The sequence below is a fragment of the Eleutherodactylus coqui genome, chromosome 10 (assembly GCF_035609145.1).
Source record: "Eleutherodactylus coqui strain aEleCoq1 chromosome 10, aEleCoq1.hap1, whole genome shotgun sequence".
Taxonomy (NCBI): Eukaryota; Metazoa; Chordata; class Amphibia; order Anura; family Eleutherodactylidae; genus Eleutherodactylus; species Eleutherodactylus coqui.
The window spans coordinates 64,959,546-64,983,956 of record NC_089846.1 but is presented as its reverse complement, the minus strand read 5'-3'; the positions used below and the strand labels follow the sequence as shown (position 1 = coordinate 64,983,956).

The window sequence follows — 24,411 nt, the reverse complement described above, 5'->3', positions numbered from 1 at the left end:
TTGAGCTCTACTGTAACACAAGACTGACAAGCAGCATTTCTTGTGAAATCTCCATTTTTCTTTCTATATCTTTCCCTTTCAATGCCACTTAAATTAATGAGGTGACCAGCAAAGCAAAATACTAAAGTGGAAGGATCTCTAAAGCAGCACTTTTCCCAGAAGACCCCAGTCTGTGATGAGATGTAAGTTTGGAAGCTGATGAGAGACAATTGGGGCTGGATTAAAGAGGAGAAGAAGGAGGGGATTGGATCATATTCTGCAGCCCCATGTACAGATGGGGAGGACGAAAGAAGGAGCAAGAGTCAGAAATAGGTGAGGGAGAGACGCTGACAGACGGGGATGAGAGAAATAGGAGCATATAGAAGACACATCACAGTATGAAAAGATGAAAGTACTGAGGAGAAATCTGAAGTGAGCCTAGACAGGCTTTTTAGAGACTGATTTCTAGAGACAGGCTGGCACCGTCTCTCATTGGGGGTCTCCAAGCAGAAAATCTGACTCTAAGCATCAGAGCAGACAGGATGGAGGGAGCTGTTCCCACAGATATAGTGGAGGCAGGGGGAAGAGAATGAGTAATTTGAGGGAGGAACAAAGAAAAGTGCTGCTGGGTTCAAGAAAAGTCTGAGTAGACAAAAAACTGTGTTACAGGAGACATATAGACATCTGGAGACAAAAATACTGTGTCATTTCTGGATCCATCAGCTGGCATCCATGACAATCCATTCAGCTCTTACTTTCTGGCTAGTGCTAGTCTCCACCACCTGGGTGGTGAGAGGTCATCCACAGTGTTTGGATTACAAGCCCCCTTATCAGCCCTCAAAACCCTTGACTTTTTGCACAGCTTATTCCTCCTTTGGATGCTGTGATGTAGTTCAGGACAAAATCATCTCTGACAAGTTCCGCTACATCACGGAGTTCCTGGACCAATCTGGGGTCAGCGTCTGTGGAGACTACATTCGGAATATCCTGTGCCAGGTACTGAACCCTTCAACCTACTGCAGCAGTAATCTTCTATGGATTTACTAATGCAAACATTAATTTTGTGTAATTCTTTTTCCCACTCCTGTGCCCATCTCATACCCTTCTCCTGACCACCTATCCCTTTCTGTGTTTCTCTTGACCTACCTATCCCATGCCCATCTCTTTATTCTCATCTGTTTTTTCTGCTACTCAGAACTCCTTCTAACATCATATTAATCCAGACCAAATTCGTCTTCTCCTACTTCATATTTCTATTGTCTTCCATGTCCATAAATGTGGCATATCCTTCTCTCTACCATATGTTTTAAACTCTGTCACAGTCCATTTATTGTTTTGCTGATATTTGTCTGTTATCTCTTGGATGCTATCTTTCTCCCACACCCTTCATCAGCATCACTCCGGTCTTCTCGCACACATATCCATTGTCTCATTCACATTGTCTTCATTATTCTATCTTCCTCACTCCTTTTCCTATTCTCTCTCCTAACTCTCTTGTCTTGCCTTTCTATTGTTTACACTACTGTATCTGTCTCTTTCATGATTTTTGCCCCATGAATCTACACTTCATTCATTTAAAGAGTTCTGCTCCTTTACTCTACTGTTGATTGTCTGTTGAATTTCCCTCGTAACATCTCTCCTTGTCTCGTCTCGTCTCACTCAAACTATCCTAAATGAATGGTTTTGTTACTATGTACACTGATAATCCATACACGTTTATACTTAGCCTTGCTTCTCAAGATTAATTAGGGCAGGATAGATCAGTCCAGGTTTCTTATAAGTATTGGGCTAAGTTCAGTCCAGGGTAAAAAATTGGGGAAGGTTCCTATTTATGGATGAATAGAAGAGATATTTTAGAGCTTCTCTGTGTCCTCTCATTTATATATCAGTTATGTATCCATCTTCATCCAGGAACCTTAGCCTTCCATTCTGCTAACCTATTTTTATTAAGCTGACCATACACTAGAGATTTTGGGTGCTCAAAATGGCCAATTTAGACCAATTTTTGCTGACTATCGACAGCTTATCATGACATCGCTGATCTTCATAGATGTCAACTGATGGCAGATATCTGTCAAAAAGTGGATGTGCCGTGTTGTATTTTTATTGGTGCTATTGTTGGAAAGTTGTTTATACTGAACAAAAGAGCTACATCTCATCAATGGCAGCCCAGATTAGGTCACACATCACAGCAGGGATCGCTCACTGATTTGTCCTTTTAACTTATCCCAAATAACAACCTTCACAGATAAACCATGAACTACAAGCTGGTCTGAAATCCCTGATGTATGGGCAGCGTTAGACATTCACCATCCTCCTCATCCAGCCTCCTCTCCCTTTCTCCCTCCTACTTCACTCCCTTTAAAAGCAACTCAATCTCTCTATTTCCTCTCCACATCTGAGAGCAAGCCACTCCATCCTGACCCCCTGTTGTCCCTCTCGCCCTCCTCTCTGTCCTGGTCTCTGCAATTTTCTCCATGTCTCCTTCCTACTTTCTTTCCCAGTTTCTACTCTTCATATTGGTTTTGAAGACTGTGGGAGCTTTGTAAGCCCGTGTGTATATGATGCGCCGTGTAATGTGGTAATTTGTTGTTGGTCTCATTCAGACACTGAGCGTAATTAATGAGCTTCCCCAATTTTCCACTCAGTATTCCTGCAGCTCCCAGGCAGGCAGAGCAGATTATAAGGTTAATATTACAGCTGGCGTCCAGACAGCGAATATTCTGCATGTATGAGAGGAAGCAGTACAAGGCCCCATTGTGGTCTTTACGGAAACCCCTTGTGAGAGGATGAGTGGAAAGCTATGTCTGGAAGCCAAATATATACACAGGGGCCAGAGACCAGAGAAAGGGGCTGATGGGAATGGGACACCCCTGCAGGCAATGCGACCAGCAACAAGTGTTTGTCGCCCTGTATTTTCTATTATAAGCACAAGTCTAATAGTCTCTTTCATCTACTCCGTCTTTGCCTGCACCTCCAGGAAATACCGAGTATTGGGACTGCCTAATCCCAGGACTTGCAAGAACATAAATAAGGACAAGATTAACCCTACACCTGTTACATCACATGCATGTATAATACATTGGCATTGATTTATTAAGACAGGCACTTCCTACGCCTATCCTACTATAAACTGCGTTGGAGAAAGATGCGCCAAAATTACACCTCTTAATAAACTTGGTGGATCTCACTGTAGTCTGTGCGCTAGAAATGAGCTGGCCTACATTGATGCCATAATTTGCACTAGTTTCTAGAATAAATTATCAGGCCCCAGAGACCACGAGGCACATTTATCTAAGTGTTGAAGAAGTGCCACTGGAGTTAGATTTACCTACTACATTGATGGGTGCAAACCTCTTAATACATCTGTCGCATCTTGGGTCACATAGGAACTTCCTCCTTTTAGGGCTCACACCCACTGGCGTTATATTCTCTCTTGCGCTGCGAGAGCAAGTGAAAACACTCACCTCGCAGCATAAGAAAAATGCTGTAATATTGCCAGTGTTGTCAATGGGGCCAGCGGCAGCAGCGCTAGCCCCATTGAAAACATAGGGAGAATACTGCAGACTTCTGCCACAGCTGTGACAGCTGTGGCAGGAGTTTCCTTCAGCCCTGCGGGGACCGCGGAGATAAAGGAATCCTCTGCCACAGCTGAAACATTCATGAATAGCTAAGCGCTGGTTGTAATTGGCTGAGCGCTCAGCCAATCAACACAGCCCTTTCAGGAGGCGGTGATTTTTAAGTCCCCGTCTGCTGAAAATGCTGGACAACAGTGCAGGGAGCCAGCCGTAGGACGTGTCTGAGCAGTGGAGAGGTGAGTAAATTTTTTGTTTTGCTTTTTTAACCAGTTAAGGATGATTTTCAGGGAATGGCTTATATTTCAAGCCCTTCCCCAAAAATCATGCTGTGGGGGTTGCCACAAACCATTGCTTTCAATGGGGCTGGCAGCAGCGCCGACCCCATTGAAAGCAATGGGATAGCATGCTGGACTTCTGCCACAGCTGTGGCAGAATTCCACGGTATTCTCCCTATGTTTTCAATGGGGCCCCATTGAAAACACTGGCGATATTACAGCGTTTTTCTTGCGCTGCAAAGCAAGTGTTTTCACTTGCTGTCGCAGCACAAGAGAGAATATAACGCCAGTGGGTGTGAGCCCTAAGATCTACATCAAGTAAAATCACGTGGCGTAAACTATAGTGAATATAGTGGCCCCTCCTGCCAAGCTATGCCCACTTTTTGCAAAAGTGACAAAAATGCCTAAAAGTCACAAATTTTTGTGCAAGCAGGACTTGCTTAAAAATTGGTGATTTTTTTTCTTATCAGAATACTGTCGTAATTGCTTTTTATGAATTCCCTACCACACACACAGCTTATCCAGAATTACATTTTGTAAATGTGGTGAGCAAAATATTCTATCCTATGGATAGATGATAAAAGTCAATTTTGAGAACACCCCTTTAATTTACTATCATTCAGTAGTCATATACATACCATTCCATTAAGACAGCCCCCGCAGCTGCTATACCTGCCACTCAAGGTGGTGCCATCTTTCCCAAGGTTGTTGTGAACCTGTGCAGTTTTTTCACCTATACAACCACGGGAAGTTTAATGAGCAATGAATATGGGAATTGTCTAGGATAGAATTAGAAAAATGCAACCAAGTGCCATATGTTACGTTCATGTGGGCAAGTGAGCACCGGTCCCACGCGAACATTACCCGGATAGGGAACATCAGGTGAAAAAAACACCAATTAACACCTCTCCCTATCTTCTACAAAAGAAGATGACCAGGGACCCACCTGAGTGGGGACATTGCTCCAATAGGGGGCAGCTCAGTGGTCTTTGAATCTGGGCCCTTGCTGCCCCTAGGAACCCACACACCCAGGCGAGGACGCACACTCATGCCAACACCAACAGGGACAACTGAACAGGATAAAAAGAAACACAGAGCCAAAATCACACCATACAGCAGCCAATACGCAAACACTAGTAGAAGATGTTAATGCTATAAATGCCAGGTATTTGTTGACATTCTGGCCAAAATATGGAAGCTAGCGGGCCACGTCATGGCCCCCTACAATACCGCTAGTCCAGCTAGGAACACTAACCAGGTGTCCAGTGACACAAACAAACACAAACCTTTCCTGCTCCCACCACACAGAGAGAGAATGAGAACAGAGAAAGATGAACACACCCTTACCTGGGAAGACAGCTTTTATGTGTACTGACCTGGAGTGATTGGCTGACTGGAGATGCACACATGCTCAGCCAGCACAATCCCCCTCACCTGAGCAGGAGAACTCCAGAGCGCAGTGGAACCAAAGATCTCAGGAGACAGACGTGACACCATAGTCTACTATTAGGAGAGAGATGGATGGTCGGGTTTGGTGCCTGAACCAACATTTGGAGGTCTTTTTTTTATGTATTGTCTGGATATTTTTAGGATGGTAGACCTATTAATCTGATTATAAGGTGATTTCATCTGTTTTACAGGAATGTTCACCCTATGCTGCCCATTTATATGATGCAGAAGATGCCAACACTCCTCTGCGTGACCTCCCTGGTCTATGTGGTAACTACTGTACAGAATTCTGGTTCCGATGCCGGTCTACACTGAGCCTGATTGTTGAGGACCGAGACCTATCAGATATAGAAAGTGATGTTGTTAAATTCTGTCGTCTCCTGACAATAGATGATGTAAATTACTGTTACCCCAATGTCTTGACAAATGCAGAACTAAACAATGGCCTTGGGAACACAAAGGAGGATGAAGAAGGATGTCTTCAACTGTGCTTACAAGAGAAAGCCAATGGATTGCGTAATCCAGTTGCTATGGTGCACGCCAGTGATGGAACCCATCGCTTCTTCATAGCAGAGCAAATGGGCTATGTGTGGGTCTATCTCCCGAATGGTTCAAGAGTAGACAAGCCCTTCCTTAATGTTTCCAAAGCCGTACTGACATCCCCCTGGGCAGGAGATGAAAGAGGTTTTCTGGGTATCGCAATGCATCCTAATTTTCAACACAACGGAAAGTTCTATGTTTACTATTCTATCTATGCAAAGAAGGAGGAGAGGATACGGATTTCTGAGTTCCATGTATCTACTGAAGACATGAACATGGCGGATCACAAGTCTGAACGGTATCAGTATTAGGAAAGAGTGGGAGAGACCTTTTGTACTCATAAGTGCCCACACAACATTTATATCGACTAATAGAACCAATTTTGATAAGACTAGACAACACTTTACATGATCACAAAAACCAACAGGCAACCCTAGTTGACGGTTTTCTGACTGTGCTTCCTAATTCTGTATAGTCAACGTGCGCCCATCCATACTATGGCTATAGCTTATAGATTGTATATAAGATTGGAAAACAAGGTCCTGTTAATTTTGTCCAAAAACAGCGTCACTTATGTCCAGCAACTGCAGTTCATCCCTATTAAAGGGGACACAGCTGCAATACCAGGCAAGGCCCATGGACAAGAGTGGCACTGTGTCTGGGAAAAAAAGCAGATGTTTGTTTCAACTCTCATACAATCCATTTACAATCCGGGGTATTCCGGTTTCTGCACATTGGTTCAGGTTTCAACCCATTCCCTGGGCGGGTAAAAACTGATAAATCAGTGGGGATCCAACAGCTGGGTTCCTGAGAACGGGGGTCTTCTTTCTATCATCCGCATCACTGCAGCCTACGCAGTGAGGAGGAAATTGAATTGAGTTCAGGTAACACTTGATGTTGCTGTTCCAGTTCATAAAAAATCCTTTTATGATGGTACATACCATGCAGATTAAGTAACTATGTAAAAAAAGAAACAACAGCGTTCAAATGCAAACAACGCATTTCGGGCTCCAACCTGAGGATGTGCTGGGTTCCATTCCAAAATGCGTTGCTGCAGCCCTGGGTATTTTCTTTTTACATACACAAGGAATTTGGCTGTCCAGGCATGAGAATGACCACAGCTGTGGTATGTCACCCATCCTTTAGCATGCACAGCTATTTGTACCCCGTGTTTATCTCATCTGGAATTTGACAATTGTAGAGTACAGCCTGATTTATTTCTAAGAGTAATCCGAGAGGAGGGATGTGACGAAAATGTTTCCATATTAATTGTCTGGCTGAATGTAATATATACTTTGTGGTGAGGTGTCTGCATATACTAGGCAGGAAGGGAGGCTGGAAGGACAGCTCAGCCTGCACGTACTCAGCAGAGCCAGAGTAGGAATACACTGTGCTACAAAGAGAGCTCTGGACACAACAAAGGATACGTTACACATTGTATATTGTTGTTTCTCCCTCACATTGTCTTTTTTGTAAATTGACTGTTGCAGTCTCTGGGATTAAAAAAAACAAAAAACATTAAAAATGCAGCCAGAATCACGCGTTTTATAGGGTGTGATTTTTTTAAACTAGCAGGCGATCCTAGTACTATTGTACTTCTCTTAACCCAGTCTTTTGAATGGTTGTCTAAGAACTGTGCCAGCTTTAGAGAGAACCTTGTGCGAAATTATTTTTGGATCCCTCCCATCATAAGAAAGAAACTAATATATATATATATATATATACATACAGCAAGACAGCAGCATACCCACACCAGGAAAGCTCAGTGTATAAATACTGTACCAGAACAAAGCTTATAACATAAACACAACACCAGAAGCAAACGCAGAACATTAATATAGCACAAACCAATCTCATAACATAAGTACAGCACCATAACATAAATACAGCACCAGAACTTAGCTCAGGACATAAATGCAGCATCAGAACCATGCTCAGTACATGGATACAATACCAGAACCAAGCTCATAATATAAATGCAGCTCTAGAACCAAGCTCATAACATAAATACCCTAGCATAACTAAGCAATTGTGTTGCAGTGGCGCAAATAAGGTGACAGTGATGCCTCAGAACATCAGACAGGAGGAAATCGAGCTGAAAGGTAGATGATTTATGTAGCTCCACAAGATGCTGCCACACAAAAGAAGATTATTTGGCTGGGTGGACCTAAGCAGAATGATTGCCCCCAGCCTACATCCACCTGGTTTCCTTCCTACAAGCTGGTGACTGGTGACCTGTGTGACTGCATGGGTTACACTTAGCTGTGGCCATGATTATAAGCTGATCACAGAGTGTTCAACCGCTGAGACTCTGAGTGATCAGGAGTCAGTTGTGGAGGAAAAAAGCACCAGGAGCTCAATTTCACTGCAGCGCCACCACAGGTGAAATAAAGCATTTACACAGTTCCCATTAGAGTCAATAAGATGTCCTTCTAATGCATGGTTGTGATAGGTCCTCTAGAGTAGGAGATGCTCTCTGCTCTGAATAATAGATGAGAGTTCCTAACAGGAGACCCCCCCCCCCCCCACCCCAAGCTCCTTTATTAACTCAGTATTCCCTAATGGAGTGTTAGAGGTATTGATAATCACTTTAGATGCAGTCATTGAACTTATAGGCTGATCTGACCAGAGGTCTACCCAGACATAATTAATTCCTCAGTCTTTGGCCCCTGATTTAAATATTTTGCAAATGTTATATATGACGGTGGATTACCTAAAATATCTGCTCTTTAGAATAATCCTAGAGGTCACAGAGCCTGCATCAAACCACAATGGCGGACAGATTCTTTTTGGAGTAGATGGATATTTGTACATATTCACTGGCGATGGTGGACGAGCTGGAGACCCATTTGGAGAATTTGGGAATGCCCAAAACAAGTGAGTAAAATTGTTTCTCCATTATGAATACTCAGTACATATGTAATACCTACAGATGTGTGCAGTTTTTTGCAGGACTTTCAGTATACCCAGTGAAATTGGCACAACCTATGGAGCAACGTACATAAACACAAGGGCATAACTATAGGTGATAAAGAGGCTCTACTCGCACATCCAAGCCATGGTATCTGAGGGACTGAATGGCTTACAAAGAGAACAATTTATGAATGTGTAGTGTAATAGTTGGGGGACCTCGTTACAGATTTTGTCAGGAGCTTCAAGTTGCACCATATTTTTGGAAGTAAAGATATTTGCTTTTTCTAGAGTAGGGAAAGGCTATGAAGAGATATCCACTTATATTGCAGATCTTCTGTCTTCATTTACGTGTCCATTAACAGGTCCTCTCTCCTGGGCAAAGTTCTACGCATTGACGTGATGGGAAATGACAATGGTCCACCATATCGCATACCAGTTGATAATCCTTTTCTTCAAGACCGTACAGCAAGACCTGAGGTCTTTGCCTATGGTGCCAGGAATATGTGGAGATGTTCAGTAGACAGGGGAGACCCAATCACCAAAAAGGGTCGTGGACGTATTATTTGCGGTGATGTGGGGCAGAACAAGTTTGAAGAAGTGGATCTCATCCAGAAAGGAGGCAATTATGGCTGGAGAGCAAAGGAAGGGTTCTCTTGTTACGACAAGAAGCTATGTAACAATGCTTCACTTGGTAAGTGACTCCATACTGGATGGTAAACTACCCGTTTGCCATGGATACAAGCTGGCCATGAAGAGTTTTAAGATGCCCATACACATTAGAGGAAAGTTGGCTGTGATTGGTTCATCGAGCACTGCATTGATTGGCTGAGCAGTGGTCGAAGAATCAATCACAGACATCGCATTGTGGATGCAAGATTTATGAATTGACTGAGCTGCAGCATTGATTGGCCAATTAATAAATCCGGCCTCGATAACGTGATGGCTGTGATTAGTTCTTTGACCAAAGCTCAGCCAATCAATGCAATGCTCGGTGAACCACTCACAGCCAATACATTTGTTTATCCAGTACTGCATTGATTGGCTGAGCAGTGCTCAAGAACCAAATCAGAGCCATCACTTCCTGGAGGTGGGAATCCCATAACCAGAAAGTGATCTTCTGCGGGTGGCCAAGGACTGCTAGTAGAACGTCAGAGCCCCGGAGAGCAGCGGGAGGGACCTGGACCTAGCTTGCCAAGTAATGTATTCCTTTTTTTTAATGTAATACAGCTAGGACTTATTTTTTGGGTAGGGCTTATATTTCAAGCCTCCCCAAAACCCTGAAAAATCAGACTAGGGCTTATTTTCAGGTTAGGTCTTATTTTCAGGGGAATTGGGTATTTAATGTGTGTGGAGCTGTATGACAAATGTCATGGTAAAGAAGGATTTAGCATGTTGAATTTAAGTATGTCTGATCCACTTTTTACTGGATATAATGTATTGCACTGATAGGCAGTCCGCTTGTATTCTGTTTGTACATAAAGCAGTAAGATTGCAGCATACTCACACCAGGACAGCTTAGTGAATGAATACGGTACTAAACCAATCTCATAACATAAATACAGTACCAGAAAGAAGCTCACAACATAAATGCAGCTTCAGAACCAACCTCGTCACATAAAGTTGCAGAACTAAGCAATTATGTTACGGGGGTGTCGAAGCACTGACAACAGCATCTTGGAACATTAGACGGAGGAGAAAGATCCAGAAGAAGGATGATTCATGTAGCTCCACAAGCAGTCCCACATTGAGAAGAAAGATCATCTGGCCAGGCAGACTTAAAGGGCTGTGATTGACCCGGCCTAAATCCATCTAGTGCTTCCCCCTAGAAGCTGGTGGCCGGCACCCTGTGTGCCTGCATTGGTTACACATAGCTAAGGCTATTCATGTTTCCTAATATCTGTTCTGCTACATTGGCAAAATATGGATCATATGCAAAGCATATGTAGATGAGTGGGATGACTCAATCCATGTACATGATTTCTTAGTTGGCTTCTTTCTTTATCCCAGACGTGTATAACCAAGTGTTCATTTGAACCTAAGAAGAACGGGATATCATAGGATATCACAATTGGTTGTGGCTTTTGAGAGTATTAAATGATTGGAGATATGCCCAGTATAATTAGCTGATATATTCCAGACTTGCTGACAATTCAATATGTATATTAACTCAATGGATCCAACAAAGTCATCTCTCATACAGGAAATATTTCCTAAATCTGGAGGAGATTACACAACCTATCTACCAGTATCCTACTGTACAGTACGTCCTGCACCACCGAGCCACGTCACAGCCACCACATCTGTGCATCACATGAACAATCTTATTTTCCAGTCTTTAAAGATAAAGCAAGAAGTCCAGGCTAATTTTGTATACATTAGCACAGCGGTCTCCATCCTGACATTTACCAGCTATGATGTAACTACAACTCAACATACCATAACAGCCAGATGTAAAACCACAAGATTAACAGAACATTGTCCGGGGGCTGAAATCTGGAATAGTTGTCATAGTCCCCAGCCCTGTTTGTATATAAGCACCGATCAGCCCCCCAAAAATTAAAACCACATAACTAATATTGGTGCCACCCATCCAGCTATGCACTCCACAAGACCTCTGAAGATGTCCAACAGTATTTGACACTAAGACATTAGCAGTGGCTCCTTTAAAGGGACTATATGACCAAAACTTTTTTGTATTAATTACAACCAGATAGTGAAACATTTTCCATTTTTCTAATCAGTTTTTATTTTCTGAATGTAGATTTTTTAAATTCTGCTGCCTGTACATGACTATGGAGGCAGCCATCTTTCTTAAGCTGAAAGGCCAGTCATTCTGGGGATGCTCTGACCCAGTCATCTAGACATCATAATTTGTCCCTTGCCACAGTCGCTCAGATCCTTACACTTCTCCATTTTTCCTGCTTCCAAATTATCAACTTCAAGAACGGACTGATTACTTGCTGGCTAATGTATGACAGCCCTGAGAGTCGCCATTATCACTAGATATTCCATATTACTGTATTCCCTTCACCTTTTAATATTATGGCTATTCAGTGTATATATATATATATATATATATATATATATATATATATATATATATCCTTCTTTATAGTTTCAGTTTTCCTGTTATCTTGACCTTCATTCCCAATTCTTATTTTCCAATTTCAGATGACATCTTACCAATATTCGCATATCCACACTCACTTGGAAAGTCAGTTACTGGAGGCTATATCTATCGTGGATGTCAAATGCCCAATCTTATAGGACACTACATCTTCGGGGACTTCATGAGTGGGTAAGAATACTTATGACCCCCATGTTGCCATAAAGAAGGACATTACTCCTCTTAATGAGGTTTATGTATTAACACAGGGAACGTCCAATGTGATAGGCATGATGACAGATGGAAGGATATTGTTCCTCACAATGCAATAGATGCTATATCCCACACTGTCACCACCAATAGATTCTAGCTGACCTACAGCATATAAGAACACTGTTGTACACAAGGCCTTTCGTACCATAGAGGTAGACAATGGGGCCCTTGGAAAAAGAGGGTCCAGTGATGTTTGGTTCCATGTTCTTTTTATTGGGTGGATGAAACCAGTGCCAGACTTCGCAATCCAGATTTGTTTGAAAAGGGGAAGGGAATTCAAATATCACATACTTCAGTTCTGGGCACCAAAATTAACATCTTAATAAGGGACTCATTTTTATCTTAACTATTTCCAGGCACTTGGCTGAAGGACATTTGGTTTCACGACACCCATTACATGTACTGCCTTTGACACCCACCCACCATTGCCTCTGTTTGCAGTGGTGTCATAAAACGACTGTTACGTAGTAGAACCAGGTTATCTTCAGCGATTAATCCAGGTTTAGTTTAGGCACTGATGATGGCAGTGTTTGAGGGGAGAGGGTGACTGCTAACAAACCCAGTCCACACAATATGAACCAATACCAAAATGACTGCCATAGATGGGTGCCCCACACATGCAGGGGTACAACCCACACTGACTAAGCTGTCGATTGCTGTGCATAAATAAGTATGCCACACTGGCATGACATCCTGGGCTCTATAGCAAACCGCACGCATAGAAAACACACACTGATAAATGCAGGTGTTAGTTAGTATTTAGGCCCAAAACACAAGCTGGCGCGCCGCGACAAGGCCTACGCTCTCACAAATAACTACATAAAATCACAGAGGTGAGAAAAAATGCTCAAAGACATAACTCACAGAAAAAGAAGCCAGATACAAGATATATACTACAGGAAAGGCTTGATCGCTGTATAACCTGGTAACATGCAGCAAGCCAGATTTCAAATATGAATATGAATCCACTCCATATTGCAATCTGGCTTGCTGCATGCTACGTTACCGCTAATGCCATATTTATATAGGGATGCCTATTGGTAATTCATATGTTAGGATCTTTAGGGTAGAGTTGCTCTTTATTACACATGAATCTCTATTCTTCCAATTATATGCAATATATTTCTTACTTTGTTCCAGACGCCTCATGTCTCTTAAAGAGGACAAGGATGAAAAAGAGTGGCATTACACTGAAATCTGTATGGGAAGTGGTCAAACCTGCAACTTCCCCAAACTCATCAATACCTACTACCCTTATATCATATCATTTGCTGAGGATGAGGCAGGTAACACATTATATTATATACATATGGTCTATATGAAGTCATAGGAAATCTAGGATGTGGTTTTAAGAAAGTAACCAGGGCTACTTATAGAGGGTGCAAAGCTAGAAGTTGCACCTGAGCCTTTGTGTCTTAAGACGACATACTATGCTTCACAAGATGATCCACACATCCATTCGGCGGGCAATCTCTCTTTTTATTATAGGAATTATGTATAATTTACAAAATGAATTATGGGTAATTTGAAAGTGAAACAGAAAGTGGCAAAATCAAAATCTTCACACATGGCATAGACAGATTGGAGTCAAGTTCATATCCCACCACACAACATTATCATATACAATACAAGGTGCATTGAAATGTTAACATGCATAGATTAATGTGGGGCCCTCTTACGTAAGTGCCCATCAGGCCCATGCGTTAAGATGGCACTGTATATACACCTCTCCTCCATTCACTTCAACAGGACTGCCGGAGATAGCTGACTCAGTTATCTTTGACAGCCCCATTGAAGTATTTGGAACGTTGGTGCGCATACACATCATCAGCTGCCACACACTCCGGGACGTAGTTGCAAAGTTTCTAGTTGCGGCCAAAATCCCTGTATGACAGGAAAAACTTGTCATGATACAACCCCTTTAGATTTTGACTATTTAAGGACATAATAATAATAATAATCTTTATTTATATAGCGCCATATATTCCGCATCGCTTACGAGACAGGGAAAATAAAAACAAAACCACAGTTACATGAAATAATCAATTGATGGACGCAGTAGGGGTGAGGGTCCTGCTCCAACGAGCTTACAAACTACTCATAATGGGGTGATACAGAAGGTAAAGGGGCTGGAGATGTGCACAGTATGGCGAGGTGGAGAGTGAGGGATGCTATACACAGACAATGGTCAGACATTTATCCGTGTGGTGGCTGAATTGGTATGACTGCAGGTGCTGGGGTTGATGGCGGCTAGTAGGGATTGCAGTCAGGAGGACAGGGTGTATGTTATCAGGCGGAGTACAGAGGGGTTTGATTTAGTGGATATGGTATGCCTCCCTGAAGAGGTGCGTTTTTAGAGCACGCCTGAAGTTTTGTGAATCAGTGATTGCCCGGATAGTTTTGGATAGCGTGTTCTAGAATACTGGTGCTGCTCTGGACAAGTCTTGAAGGCGGGAATGAGAGGTTCGAATTAAAGGGGCATTTAGTCTGATTTCATGAGCAGAGCGGAGGGCGGGCGTGGGCTGGGTGGTGGATTGAGATAAGGGAAGCAATGTAGGGCGGTGCGGTGCTGTGGAGGGCTTTGTGGATGAGGGTGGTGAGTTTAAATTGTATACTGTATTTGACGGGCAGCCAGTGCAGTGACTAGCACAGGGCAGAGGCGTCTGAGTAGCGGCTGGACAGGAAGATGAGCCTGGCTGCCGCATTCAGGATGGATTGGAGAGGGGAGAGTCTGGTTGGGGGAGGCCGATCTGCAGCAAGTTGCAATAATCGAGCCGAGAGTGGATGAAATAACCTGAACTCACCACAACACATTAGAATGTGAATTATGTCCTATATGTCATTTAGGGGTGCTGTTTTCTGGATAACTGGGGGTCCAAGTGGTTGGACCCCCAGCAATCTGAAACGTATTCCCTATCCTGTGCATGGGGGCTAAATGTCTTTGGTGGTAAAACCCCTTTAATTTCCTTTTTTTACCTCTTCTCTTTGAAGGTGAACTGTACTTCTTGTCCACGGGAACGCCCAGTGCAGCAGTGGCAGCAGGAGTCATGTACAAAATAGTTGACCCAGCAAAGTAATATATTTTACCTATATCTATATTAGGAAATGTTGGACAAAGGGGGCTAATATTGAATTTAGAGGAAGAGAAAGCTGAGAAAACTTTAATTACTAATAGTCCCCTATTCATAGTATAAAAGGTTTGTAGATCCACAAACCTGCCTATACTATATCTTCATAGTGTCCAAATCCTGGGGCTTTAAGCTATTATGGTCATGGAATTACTGGCCAATGTCCTCTCGATGGACACAATCCTCCTGTTCCCCGTCTTCTGAGGAAATGAAGGAAGTTGTTTTCTGCTCAGGGGGTTGAGTCTAACCAACCATCAGTGTTTTCTTATAACCACTGCTGTCCTTAGAGCATTCTATATTTCAGAAACCTTGCATTGTCTTACTGGTAACATGAATCATGTAGATACATTTTTTTCTCCTGAGCAATCTATCTTCTCATTTGTCTTCACAGGAGAGCTCCTCCAGGCAAATGTACACTTAATCCTCGAGCCGTTCCTGTAAAAGGAAAACTGATGGATTTCTATCCAAGGAAAAGTGAGTGATGGTCTGTAGGACAATATCCACGCACAGGTGGAGTCAGTATGTTGTATATGGTTTGTCTGTAGAGTCTTATGGCTCATTCACATGGGCGTATAAGTACAACGCTGCGAGTCTCACAGTATTGGACTCATCGCAGCCCTTATGCTCTGCCAGCAGAGATCGTGTACAGGCTGTAATAGGCACTGCGCATGACCGGGATGCTGACATCATGGACATGCACAATGCGACTTTTTAATTTTAATCCCCTGCTCAGTAATAAAGGCTGTCCTTTTGCAAGCATTGAGAAGGGGCAGCGTTTCAATATGCAGCCCTTCAAGGGCTCCGTATGAAACGCAGAGAAATAGAGCATGCTGCGGTTTATTTCTCTTGTATTTTATACGCTGTGTCCCCTCGCAGTTCCAACGAAGGTATGAATAAAGGAATAAAAGTCCATAGACTTTCATTGCCGCCATTCACTGCGTGTTACACTCGGGAAATACGCGTGCGTAATACGCGCTGACTATATGCCTGTGTGAATGAGCCCTTAAGGTTCATGCAAATGGGCTTTTTTCCATCTGATTTAAGACGAAAATCAGACAGAAATGGCACTTATTTATTTGAATAAGTGTAGGTATATATATATATATATATATATATATATATACGACTGAATAGCTTGAGTTAAAAAAAATACTATTCTTGTCTGATTTTTGGACAGCATTAGCACACACCGATGTACGGTGTTCAGCGCATCAGACAGCACACAGACGGGATGTTCGTGTGTTGAATGATCTAATTTGCACCCAAGGATCTTTGGCGTAACTTTTACATCGCCTGTGTGCAAGTAGCCTTATATATAAGAAGTTAATATGATGGTCACTCAAGAAAGTGTTGTTCAAGTCTTGTTCAGATTGTGCAATTTGTACGATATATTTCATCCGCTCATCTGGCTGTAGGAGGTGATGGAGATACTGGACGGCAGACCTAATGATGCTTGCACAAGTTAAAACAAGATTCCTTCCCCATTAAAAGAAAGCATATGGTCAGTTATAAAACCTGATTGAGAGATGGGGTCCTAAATTAATGTTAGATACAAGCTGGATGATGTGTGATCATCTTCCTAATGCAGGGCTGGATCCTGTGGGTGGTAACATACTAAGCTTGTCACCGCTGCAGGGTAAAGAGGGAGGGGCCTCCTTTCTTTGGTGCTCACGGACCCAGTCAGTCTCTCTTTCCCCGGCTGTGTCATGAGCCAGGGGCAGATTCTCCACCAGCAGTCATTGGCCACCAGAGCAACAGTGACTGCCCCCAGAGCACAATAGAGGGAGTACTTCCTACACCACCTTGCATTTTGATAAGGAAAGCTAATAAATGTCCATGAGTTTTGGCATCCACACCTGATTACATCAATTATGAAGAACGTTGGAGGATGGCAAGCAAGATGTTCACAAATAGACTTATGCAAAAATGTGTGATAGGATCCGATGCCACCCATTTTGTTTCACCTAGTATACCTTCATGTGTTCACTTTTTGTTCTCCACAGAACTCATTCTAAAGTCCAAAGCTATGACAACTGAATCAACTCCAACCTCAAGCTCGGCAAGATTGCATGATACAACCAGATTCAGGACAACATTAGAACCTTACTTTACTACCATTCCTACAAGCACAACATATAGGAGAACGACTGTTCCCGGATATGTTACCGCTGCCCCTGTCCCTAAGCCAACAATGCAAAGAAAAGGAGTAACACCAGTCCCAAAGACGGAGAGAGGGGTAACGAAGTCTAAGAAAGCAGTAAAAGTTACCATGACTTCTCGGCCTACAATTCAATGGATTCCCACCAAAGGCTGGCAAAGTGAGTTAAAAGATGTCTTTGCCACCACCAAAGGAAGATCACACTCTACCTTCATGCCAAACCAGGGAACATCACAGCCAAGATACACGACCCACTCAAAGACCACATCACCGCCTTCTACAAGAAGAACCGAAGCAGGAAGTAGAACTGCAGGCAGGAGAGGCCCAGGGGGAAAGCGGATTAAGAAGAAAATCTTAAAGAAGCATAAAGTAAAGGTCACAAAGAAGATCAAACATGGGACTGTCCGTCTAGTTAATGAAGATAAAAAACCAGATAGAGGACGGGTGGAGATTCACATCAATGGAGAATGGGGGACAATCTGCAATGACAGATTTGACAGCAAGGCAGCCTCTGTGGTGTGCAGGCAGTTGGGCTATCCCTATGTATTGAAGGTGGCCAGAAAAGCAGAATTTGGGGAGGGGAAGGGGCTGCGAATTCTACTCGATGAGGTGAAATGTCAAGGGTCGGAAAGAACCCTTTTGGAGTGCCAAAGATCGAAAATTGGGGTACATGACTGTGCCCACGATGAGGATGTTGGGGTGGTGTGTGGGATGGAGGATAGACACTCGTATAAGGACCTATAAACAAAGAGAATATACTTCTAAAACACTCTTTCCAGCATTCTTTGCTCAAAACGCAAAACTACCTATCGTTGCTCCACAGAACTCTTCTTTTACTGGATTTCACACTAAGACAATGGGGCAGGTTAAATATCTTCATGAACCAGAGAGACGACCATTGAAAGGTCATTAAAGTGGAAGCTGCGCTTTACACAGAGAGGTGTTATGATGCCACTACCTATTCGAAAGGTGGTAATTGTCCTCAGCTGGGCTCAGGGCAACTCTATATGGATCCAGTACAACAATGGGGTATATACAGTATTACTGAATGTAATATATATCCATTGGTAATGCAGCAGGTCTGCAGCATTTTATGTTTCTTGCCCATCTGTCTCATCTGTTGTTTTTTTGCTCATGAAAGCCAAGTCAATAAATATATGTGACCCCCCACCACCACCACCATGAGTCTCTGACTCTGATGCCACATGATGCAAACTAAGTGCAATCCAGTCTTTCTGCAGGAAAGGTGAAAATGACTCAACTATTTCCGTAGTCTGTGACTGGAGTGCATGTCACATGTGTGGCACTGTGCATCCTGGGTTAGACAGCACAACGTGATTGCAGCATTGGCTGTGACAATGTGAATATATTGTCTTGGTGTCATAAAATCAAAAGTCAGCTGAACAATAGAAGCAGTAATTGCTTTATTTTACCCACTCCAGGGGTTGTGTGACCTCTAACAATCACGTATCATTACATATAGTGTGATTGATATACTATAGAAACTTGACAGTTTGAGGAAGGTCTTATGACTGTAAATGTTCACGTAACAAAGCTTTTTTCTATCCAGTGTGAAAGACTGAAACCATGTGAAACGGAGACCAAAGAGGTTTCAGTCTCACATATTGATCCCTATGGTTCTGTCTTGGTTTCTGTCCCAAAGCAGTTTTCTGCATGGAGGATGGAAACCAGGACAGAACCAGTGCTGGATAGGAAAATGTGAGCTGAAAGGAGCCTTAATAAGGGTGGTTGCCTACCTGCACCCGGGATCCCACTTTCCTGCTCCTTTGTGGAGCCGGAAAGTAGAATCTTCGTGGGCGAACGACTGTGTCTCAAGACAGAACCGAATATCGCTGAATGGATCACATTGACTATAATGGGGTTCATTTGGTTTCCGCTCAACTGCCCAGCTTTTACATGGAAAAAAAAGCGTTGCATGCAGTGCTTTTTCTACCGCTATTTTGCGGCAGATCCTCCAAAGCAGATGTGAAACTACCCCAAGAAGATTCTTCAAACCAAATAGTATGTTACAATAGTTCAAAAAGTGAGCAAAGGGCTACTCCAGGTTGGAGGAGTTGTGTGAAGTCTAGTTTCAGTGTCCAGCACTAGAGCACCACCTAGTGGAAGAATATTCATATTATATAAAATAGGTGAAGATGAAACCCAAAAATGTGACATCCACACAGTTGTGAATAACACCATTTTCTTGAGCCCCGAATTGCTTTTACATTAACATATTAATTATTCCTGTCCAACATATTACACAAAAGGTAAGAGGCCAGACATATAAGCTTACTCATCATTGCTGTGTGACATTTTGGAAGTTCTCTGTGGAATCTGTAGAAGTGATGAGCAGTTTTGTCCATTTTTAAGATTTTCATAGCTTTGTGCGGTCACTTGTATAATTGTGGGGGCGGCATTCTTGTGTATGAATAATTTCATATCTAGACATTATAACTGGTTATTTGCTCGGTTTTTGTTTATACATTCCAGTTAAGTGGAAACCAAAAGTCCAACAAACTCAGAGTTATAATCATGCAGGCCTTGTTCATGCAAACGTGGAAAACTGACGGCAGAAGAAAAAACCTGGTCCATCTAGTCTATCCTCATGTTATTTCTCTCTTACGATACATCAATGCTTATCTAGAGCACTATATATTATTGATTAGCAAACCACATATGCTGGAAGTCTGTTCCAAGCATCTACTACATTTTCAGTAAAATAATATTTTCTGAGCATGCTTCTAATTTTCCTACAACTAATTTCAGATTATGCCCACTTGCTATAGTGTTTAGTTTCTTCCCTCCTGAACTTTATTCATACCTGTAACATATATACAGTATTCCATCATATCCCTTCTTTCCCTCCTTCTTTTCCCTTTTCACATATATGAAGGTTTCTATCTTGTCCCTTTTCTCCTTCTGTACCATATATAAAGGTTTCCATCATTTCCCCCTCTCCCTTCTCTCCTCCTATAACATGTATAAAGGTTTTCATCATGTCCTCCCTCTCCCTTCTTTCCTTCTGTACCATATATAAAGGTTTCGATCATGTCCCCCTCTCTCCCTTCCTGTACCATATATAAAGGTTTCCATCTCACCCGCTCTTCCTTTTTTCCTCCTGTGACTTATATAAAGGTCTCCATCATGTCCCCCTCTCCCTTCTCTCCTCCTGTAACATATATAAAGGTCTCCATCATGTCCTCCTCTGCCTTCTCTCCTCCTGTAACATATATAAAGGTTTTCATCATGTCATCGCTCTCCCTTCTCTCCTCCTGTAACATATATAAAGGTTTCCATCATGTCCTCCTCTCCCTTCTTTCCTTCTGTAACATATATAAAGGTTTCCATCATGTCTCCCTCTCCCTTCTCTCCTCCTGTAACATGCATAAAGGTTTCAATTATGTTCAACTCTCCCTTCTCTCCTCCTGTAACATATATAAAGGTTTCCATCATGTCCTCCTCTCCCTCCTCTCCTCCTGTAACATATATAGAGGTCTTTATCATGTCCTCCTCTGCCTTCTCTCCTCCTGTAACATATATAAAGGTTTTCATCACGTCTCCCTCTCTTCCTTCTCACCTCCTGTAACATATATAAAGGGTTTCATCATGTCTTCCACTCCCTTCTCTCCTCCTGTAACATATATAAAGGTTTCCATCATGTCTTCCACTCCCTTCTCTCCTCCTGTAACATATATAGAGGTCTTCATCATGTCCTCCTCTGCCTTCTCTCCTCCTGTAACATATATAAAGGTTTTCATCATGTCTCCCTCTTCCTTCTCTCCTTCTGTACCATATATAAAGGTTTCGATCATGTCCCCCTCTCTCCCTTCCTGTACCATATATAAAGGTTTCCATCTCACCCGCTCTTCCTTTTTTCCTCCTGTGACTTATATAAAGGTCTCCATCATGTCCCCCTCTCCCTTCTCTCCTCCTATAACATATATAAAGGTCTCCATCATGTCCTCCTCTGCCTTCTCTCCTCCTGTAACATATATAAAGGTTTTCATCATGTCATCGCTCTCCCTTCTCTTCTCCTGTAACATATATAAAGGTTTCCATCATGTCCCCCTCTCCCTTCTTTCCTTCTGTAACATATATAAAGGTTTCCATCATGTCTCCCTCTCCCTTCTTTCCTTCTGTAACATATATAAAGGTTTCCATCATGTCTCCCTCTCCCTTCTCTCCTCCTGTAACATATATAAAGGTTTCCATCATGTCCTCCTCTCCCTTCTCTCCTCCTGTAACATATATAGAGGTCTTAATCATGTCCTCCTCTGCCTTCTCTCCTCCTGTAACATATATAAAGGTTTTCATCATGTCTCCCTCTTCCTTCTCTCCTTCTGTAACATATATAAAGGTTTCCATCATGTCTCCCTCTCTTCCTTCTCACCTCCTGTAACATATATAAAGGGTTTCATTATGTCTTCCACTCCCTTCTCTCCTCCTGTAACATATATAAAGGTTTCCATCATGTCTCCCTCTCTTCCTTCTCACCTCCTGTAACATATATAAAGGGTTTCATTATGTCTTCCACTCCCTTCTCTCCTCCTGTAACATATATAAAGGTTTCCATCATGTCTTCCACTCCCTTCTCTCCTCCTGTAACATATATAGAGGTCTTCATCATGTCCTCCTCTGCCTTCTCTTCTCCTGTAACATATATAAAGGTTTTCATCATGTCTCCCTCTTCCTTCTCTCCTTCTGTAACATATATAAAGGTTTCCATCATGTCTCCCTCTCTTCCTTCTCTCCTCCTGTAACATGTATAACCGTTTCCATATTGTCCTCCTCTCCCTTCTTTCCTCATGTAACATATACAAAGGTTTCCATCATGTCCTCCGCTCCCTTCTCTCCTCCTGTAACATATATAAAGATTTCCATCATGTACCCACTCGCTTCTTCCTCCTGTAACATATGTATTGATTATACTTGTTAAACTGTTTTCTCTTAGCCCTAACAGCAGTTTGAAGATGAGGATGTGGAGAGAATGTTATATTTCATGATGGAATAATTAATAAACTTTTAAGATCCTTCTGGTCAAGGGACCAGGATACTGATTTGGGTAAAGCCTCAGAGTCCACCTCTAGGGGACCTAGGGTCTTTAAAGTGGACAAGGCTTTAAATAAAGCAATGATGGCTGAATGGAAACACCCAGAGAAAAGACTAATCCTTTCTAGATGTTATTAGACCATGCTCCCAATTAAAGGAGAACAAATTAATAGCTGCAAACCTCTTCCCATGTTGATATGGCGATTGCAAAATTATCACATTGCACTGTAGTACCAGCTGAAGATGGGTCAAGCCTTCAGAATCCTATGGACAGTCGGGCCAATGGCTTCCTGAGAAGGTGCACAGTGTTCTGTGGCGGTAGCCTCCAATGAAGTGGCTCAGGCATTAAGGAAGGATCTAGCTCTGGTCCAAACAGACATAGACAATAGGGTACCTAGAAACTATATTCTTTCAACCTTTAAAGCACTCAAAGTTGAGTTCCTTTGTGATGCATAAGCACAGCAGCCAAGACTCAAGGTAAAGCGTATGGGCCTTGCCACAGCAGCTAGGCAGACCCTATGGCTCCGACCATTAAACCGGTCAGGACACACACAGCCCTGGAACAGAGATCTCACACCCCCTCTTCCAGGCTCTGAGCAAAGCAACTATCGTAGTCGATTACCCCATTCTTTCCCAGTTGACTTTCCCCGGGATTCAGAAAGCCACGCATATCTCGAAGGGGTTACCCTCCCTTTCTATGGATACCCATAATTTGTCCGACCCATGATGAAACAGATCAAATATGCAGGTTTCTATCGCAGCCTTGTCATACAATCGGAGATCAGGGAGACTCACTCCACCCTGTTCTTTCTGTTTGGTCAGACTCGTGTATCTAAGCCTCTTAGATCCCGTTTCCACATGAATTTGAGTATCAGGCCTCACAATCTATTGAAGAAAAACCCAGGTGGGCAGCACGGTGCAGTCTGAAAAATATAAAGGCCATTGCTAGGTCCGATGCCTCTCTCTGCGGGATCGAGATATTTAATAGCACTGATTTCTGTGCATTCACTTTGTAGTTGCTGAGCTCGCCAAAGACGGCAAACTCTCACATGATATTGGGGAGGCTCACTCTGGGGCTAGGGATGTAAACCACAATATTGTCTGTAAAAAGCAAGACCTTGTGCTCCACATTCCCAACCCATACCCCCTGTTGAGGGGTTACTTCTGATGGTGTTAGCCAGGTTCTCCATCACTACCACCAAGCTATTTGTCGCTATAAGGATATATAACCTGTTGCCCTTATTCAAACACTGTAACTACCATACCCATTGCCTCATACTGAGTAAACACCCATTCTGGTTAACCCCGCTGTGTCTGTGTCACACACTCTGGCTTTAAACCCTTTAGGACTAACCCCCTTACAAACCCATACTGTTCATATTGTGGGCCATGGGATAGTCAGACACCTTGATTATTTGTGTGACCAGCTACTGTTTCCCAACAAGCCCACTAGGTCATAAAATACCTGCTGTGAGTTGCTCTGTTGATATATCACCTGTTGGGAGTTGTGTGCCTTATGGCATCTATTTTTTAACACTGTTGCAATTGGCAACTGCCACATGATGTGCATCCAGTTGTGTTAGAACCCGCACAATGCATAACCTCTAGAACTGTTAAATGTATTGCTGTAACTGCCATTTATAAATGACCCTTTGTAACCATCATGGAGTAAAGTTATTTCACTTATACTGCCTCATGTACACCTCTTACTGCTGCTATCCTCAAGTGGGGTCCAAAGTTAATCTTCAAGGGCCATGCAGCCTCTTACACCCTAAACTATCAGACTTAGGCTGGGTTCTCACGGGACGGAAATCCCATGGCTTGGCCGCACCTAAAAACCACGGGAGAGCTGCGGGTTTTGGAGCGGTTCGGCCGCCGGCATTTTGCTGCAGCTTTCTCTCCCCATAGAGAGGAGTGAGGACACAGCAGAAAAAAAAAATTGACGTGCTGCATGTCTGTT

The 24,411-nt window shown here is 42.8% G+C and overlaps 1 protein-coding gene across 1 annotated transcript; it reads left to right on the top strand.

Annotated features, from left to right (window-relative positions):
- Positions 1 to 289: 289 nt before the first annotated feature.
- LOC136580545 (HHIP-like protein 1) lies at positions 290 to 24,112 on the top strand. The gene is made up of 9 exons (XM_066581176.1): positions 290 to 975; positions 5,473 to 6,119; positions 8,555 to 8,698; positions 9,097 to 9,425; positions 11,906 to 12,032; positions 13,254 to 13,399; positions 15,105 to 15,186; positions 15,633 to 15,715; positions 17,245 to 24,112. Exons 1-9 carry the CDS (start codon positions 712 to 714, stop codon positions 18,141 to 18,143), a joined length of 2,721 nt encoding a protein of 906 aa, XP_066437273.1. The 5' UTR covers positions 290 to 711; the 3' UTR covers positions 18,144 to 24,112.
- The last annotated feature ends 299 nt before the right edge of the window (positions 24,113 to 24,411 follow it).

Bases quoted from the DNA above. Each gene is read 5' to 3' on its own strand.
- LOC136580545 (XM_066581176.1), top strand. From the start codon at position 712: ATGACAATCCATTCAGCTCTTACTTTCTGGCTAGTGCTAGTCTCCACC. The intron at 9,426-11,905 runs GTAAGTGACTCC...TTCCAATTTCAG, and splicing joins ATGTAACAATGCTTCACTTG to ATGACATCTTACCAATATTC. The intron at 13,400-15,104 runs GTAACACATTAT...TTCTCTTTGAAG, and splicing joins ATTTGCTGAGGATGAGGCAG to GTGAACTGTACTTCTTGTCC.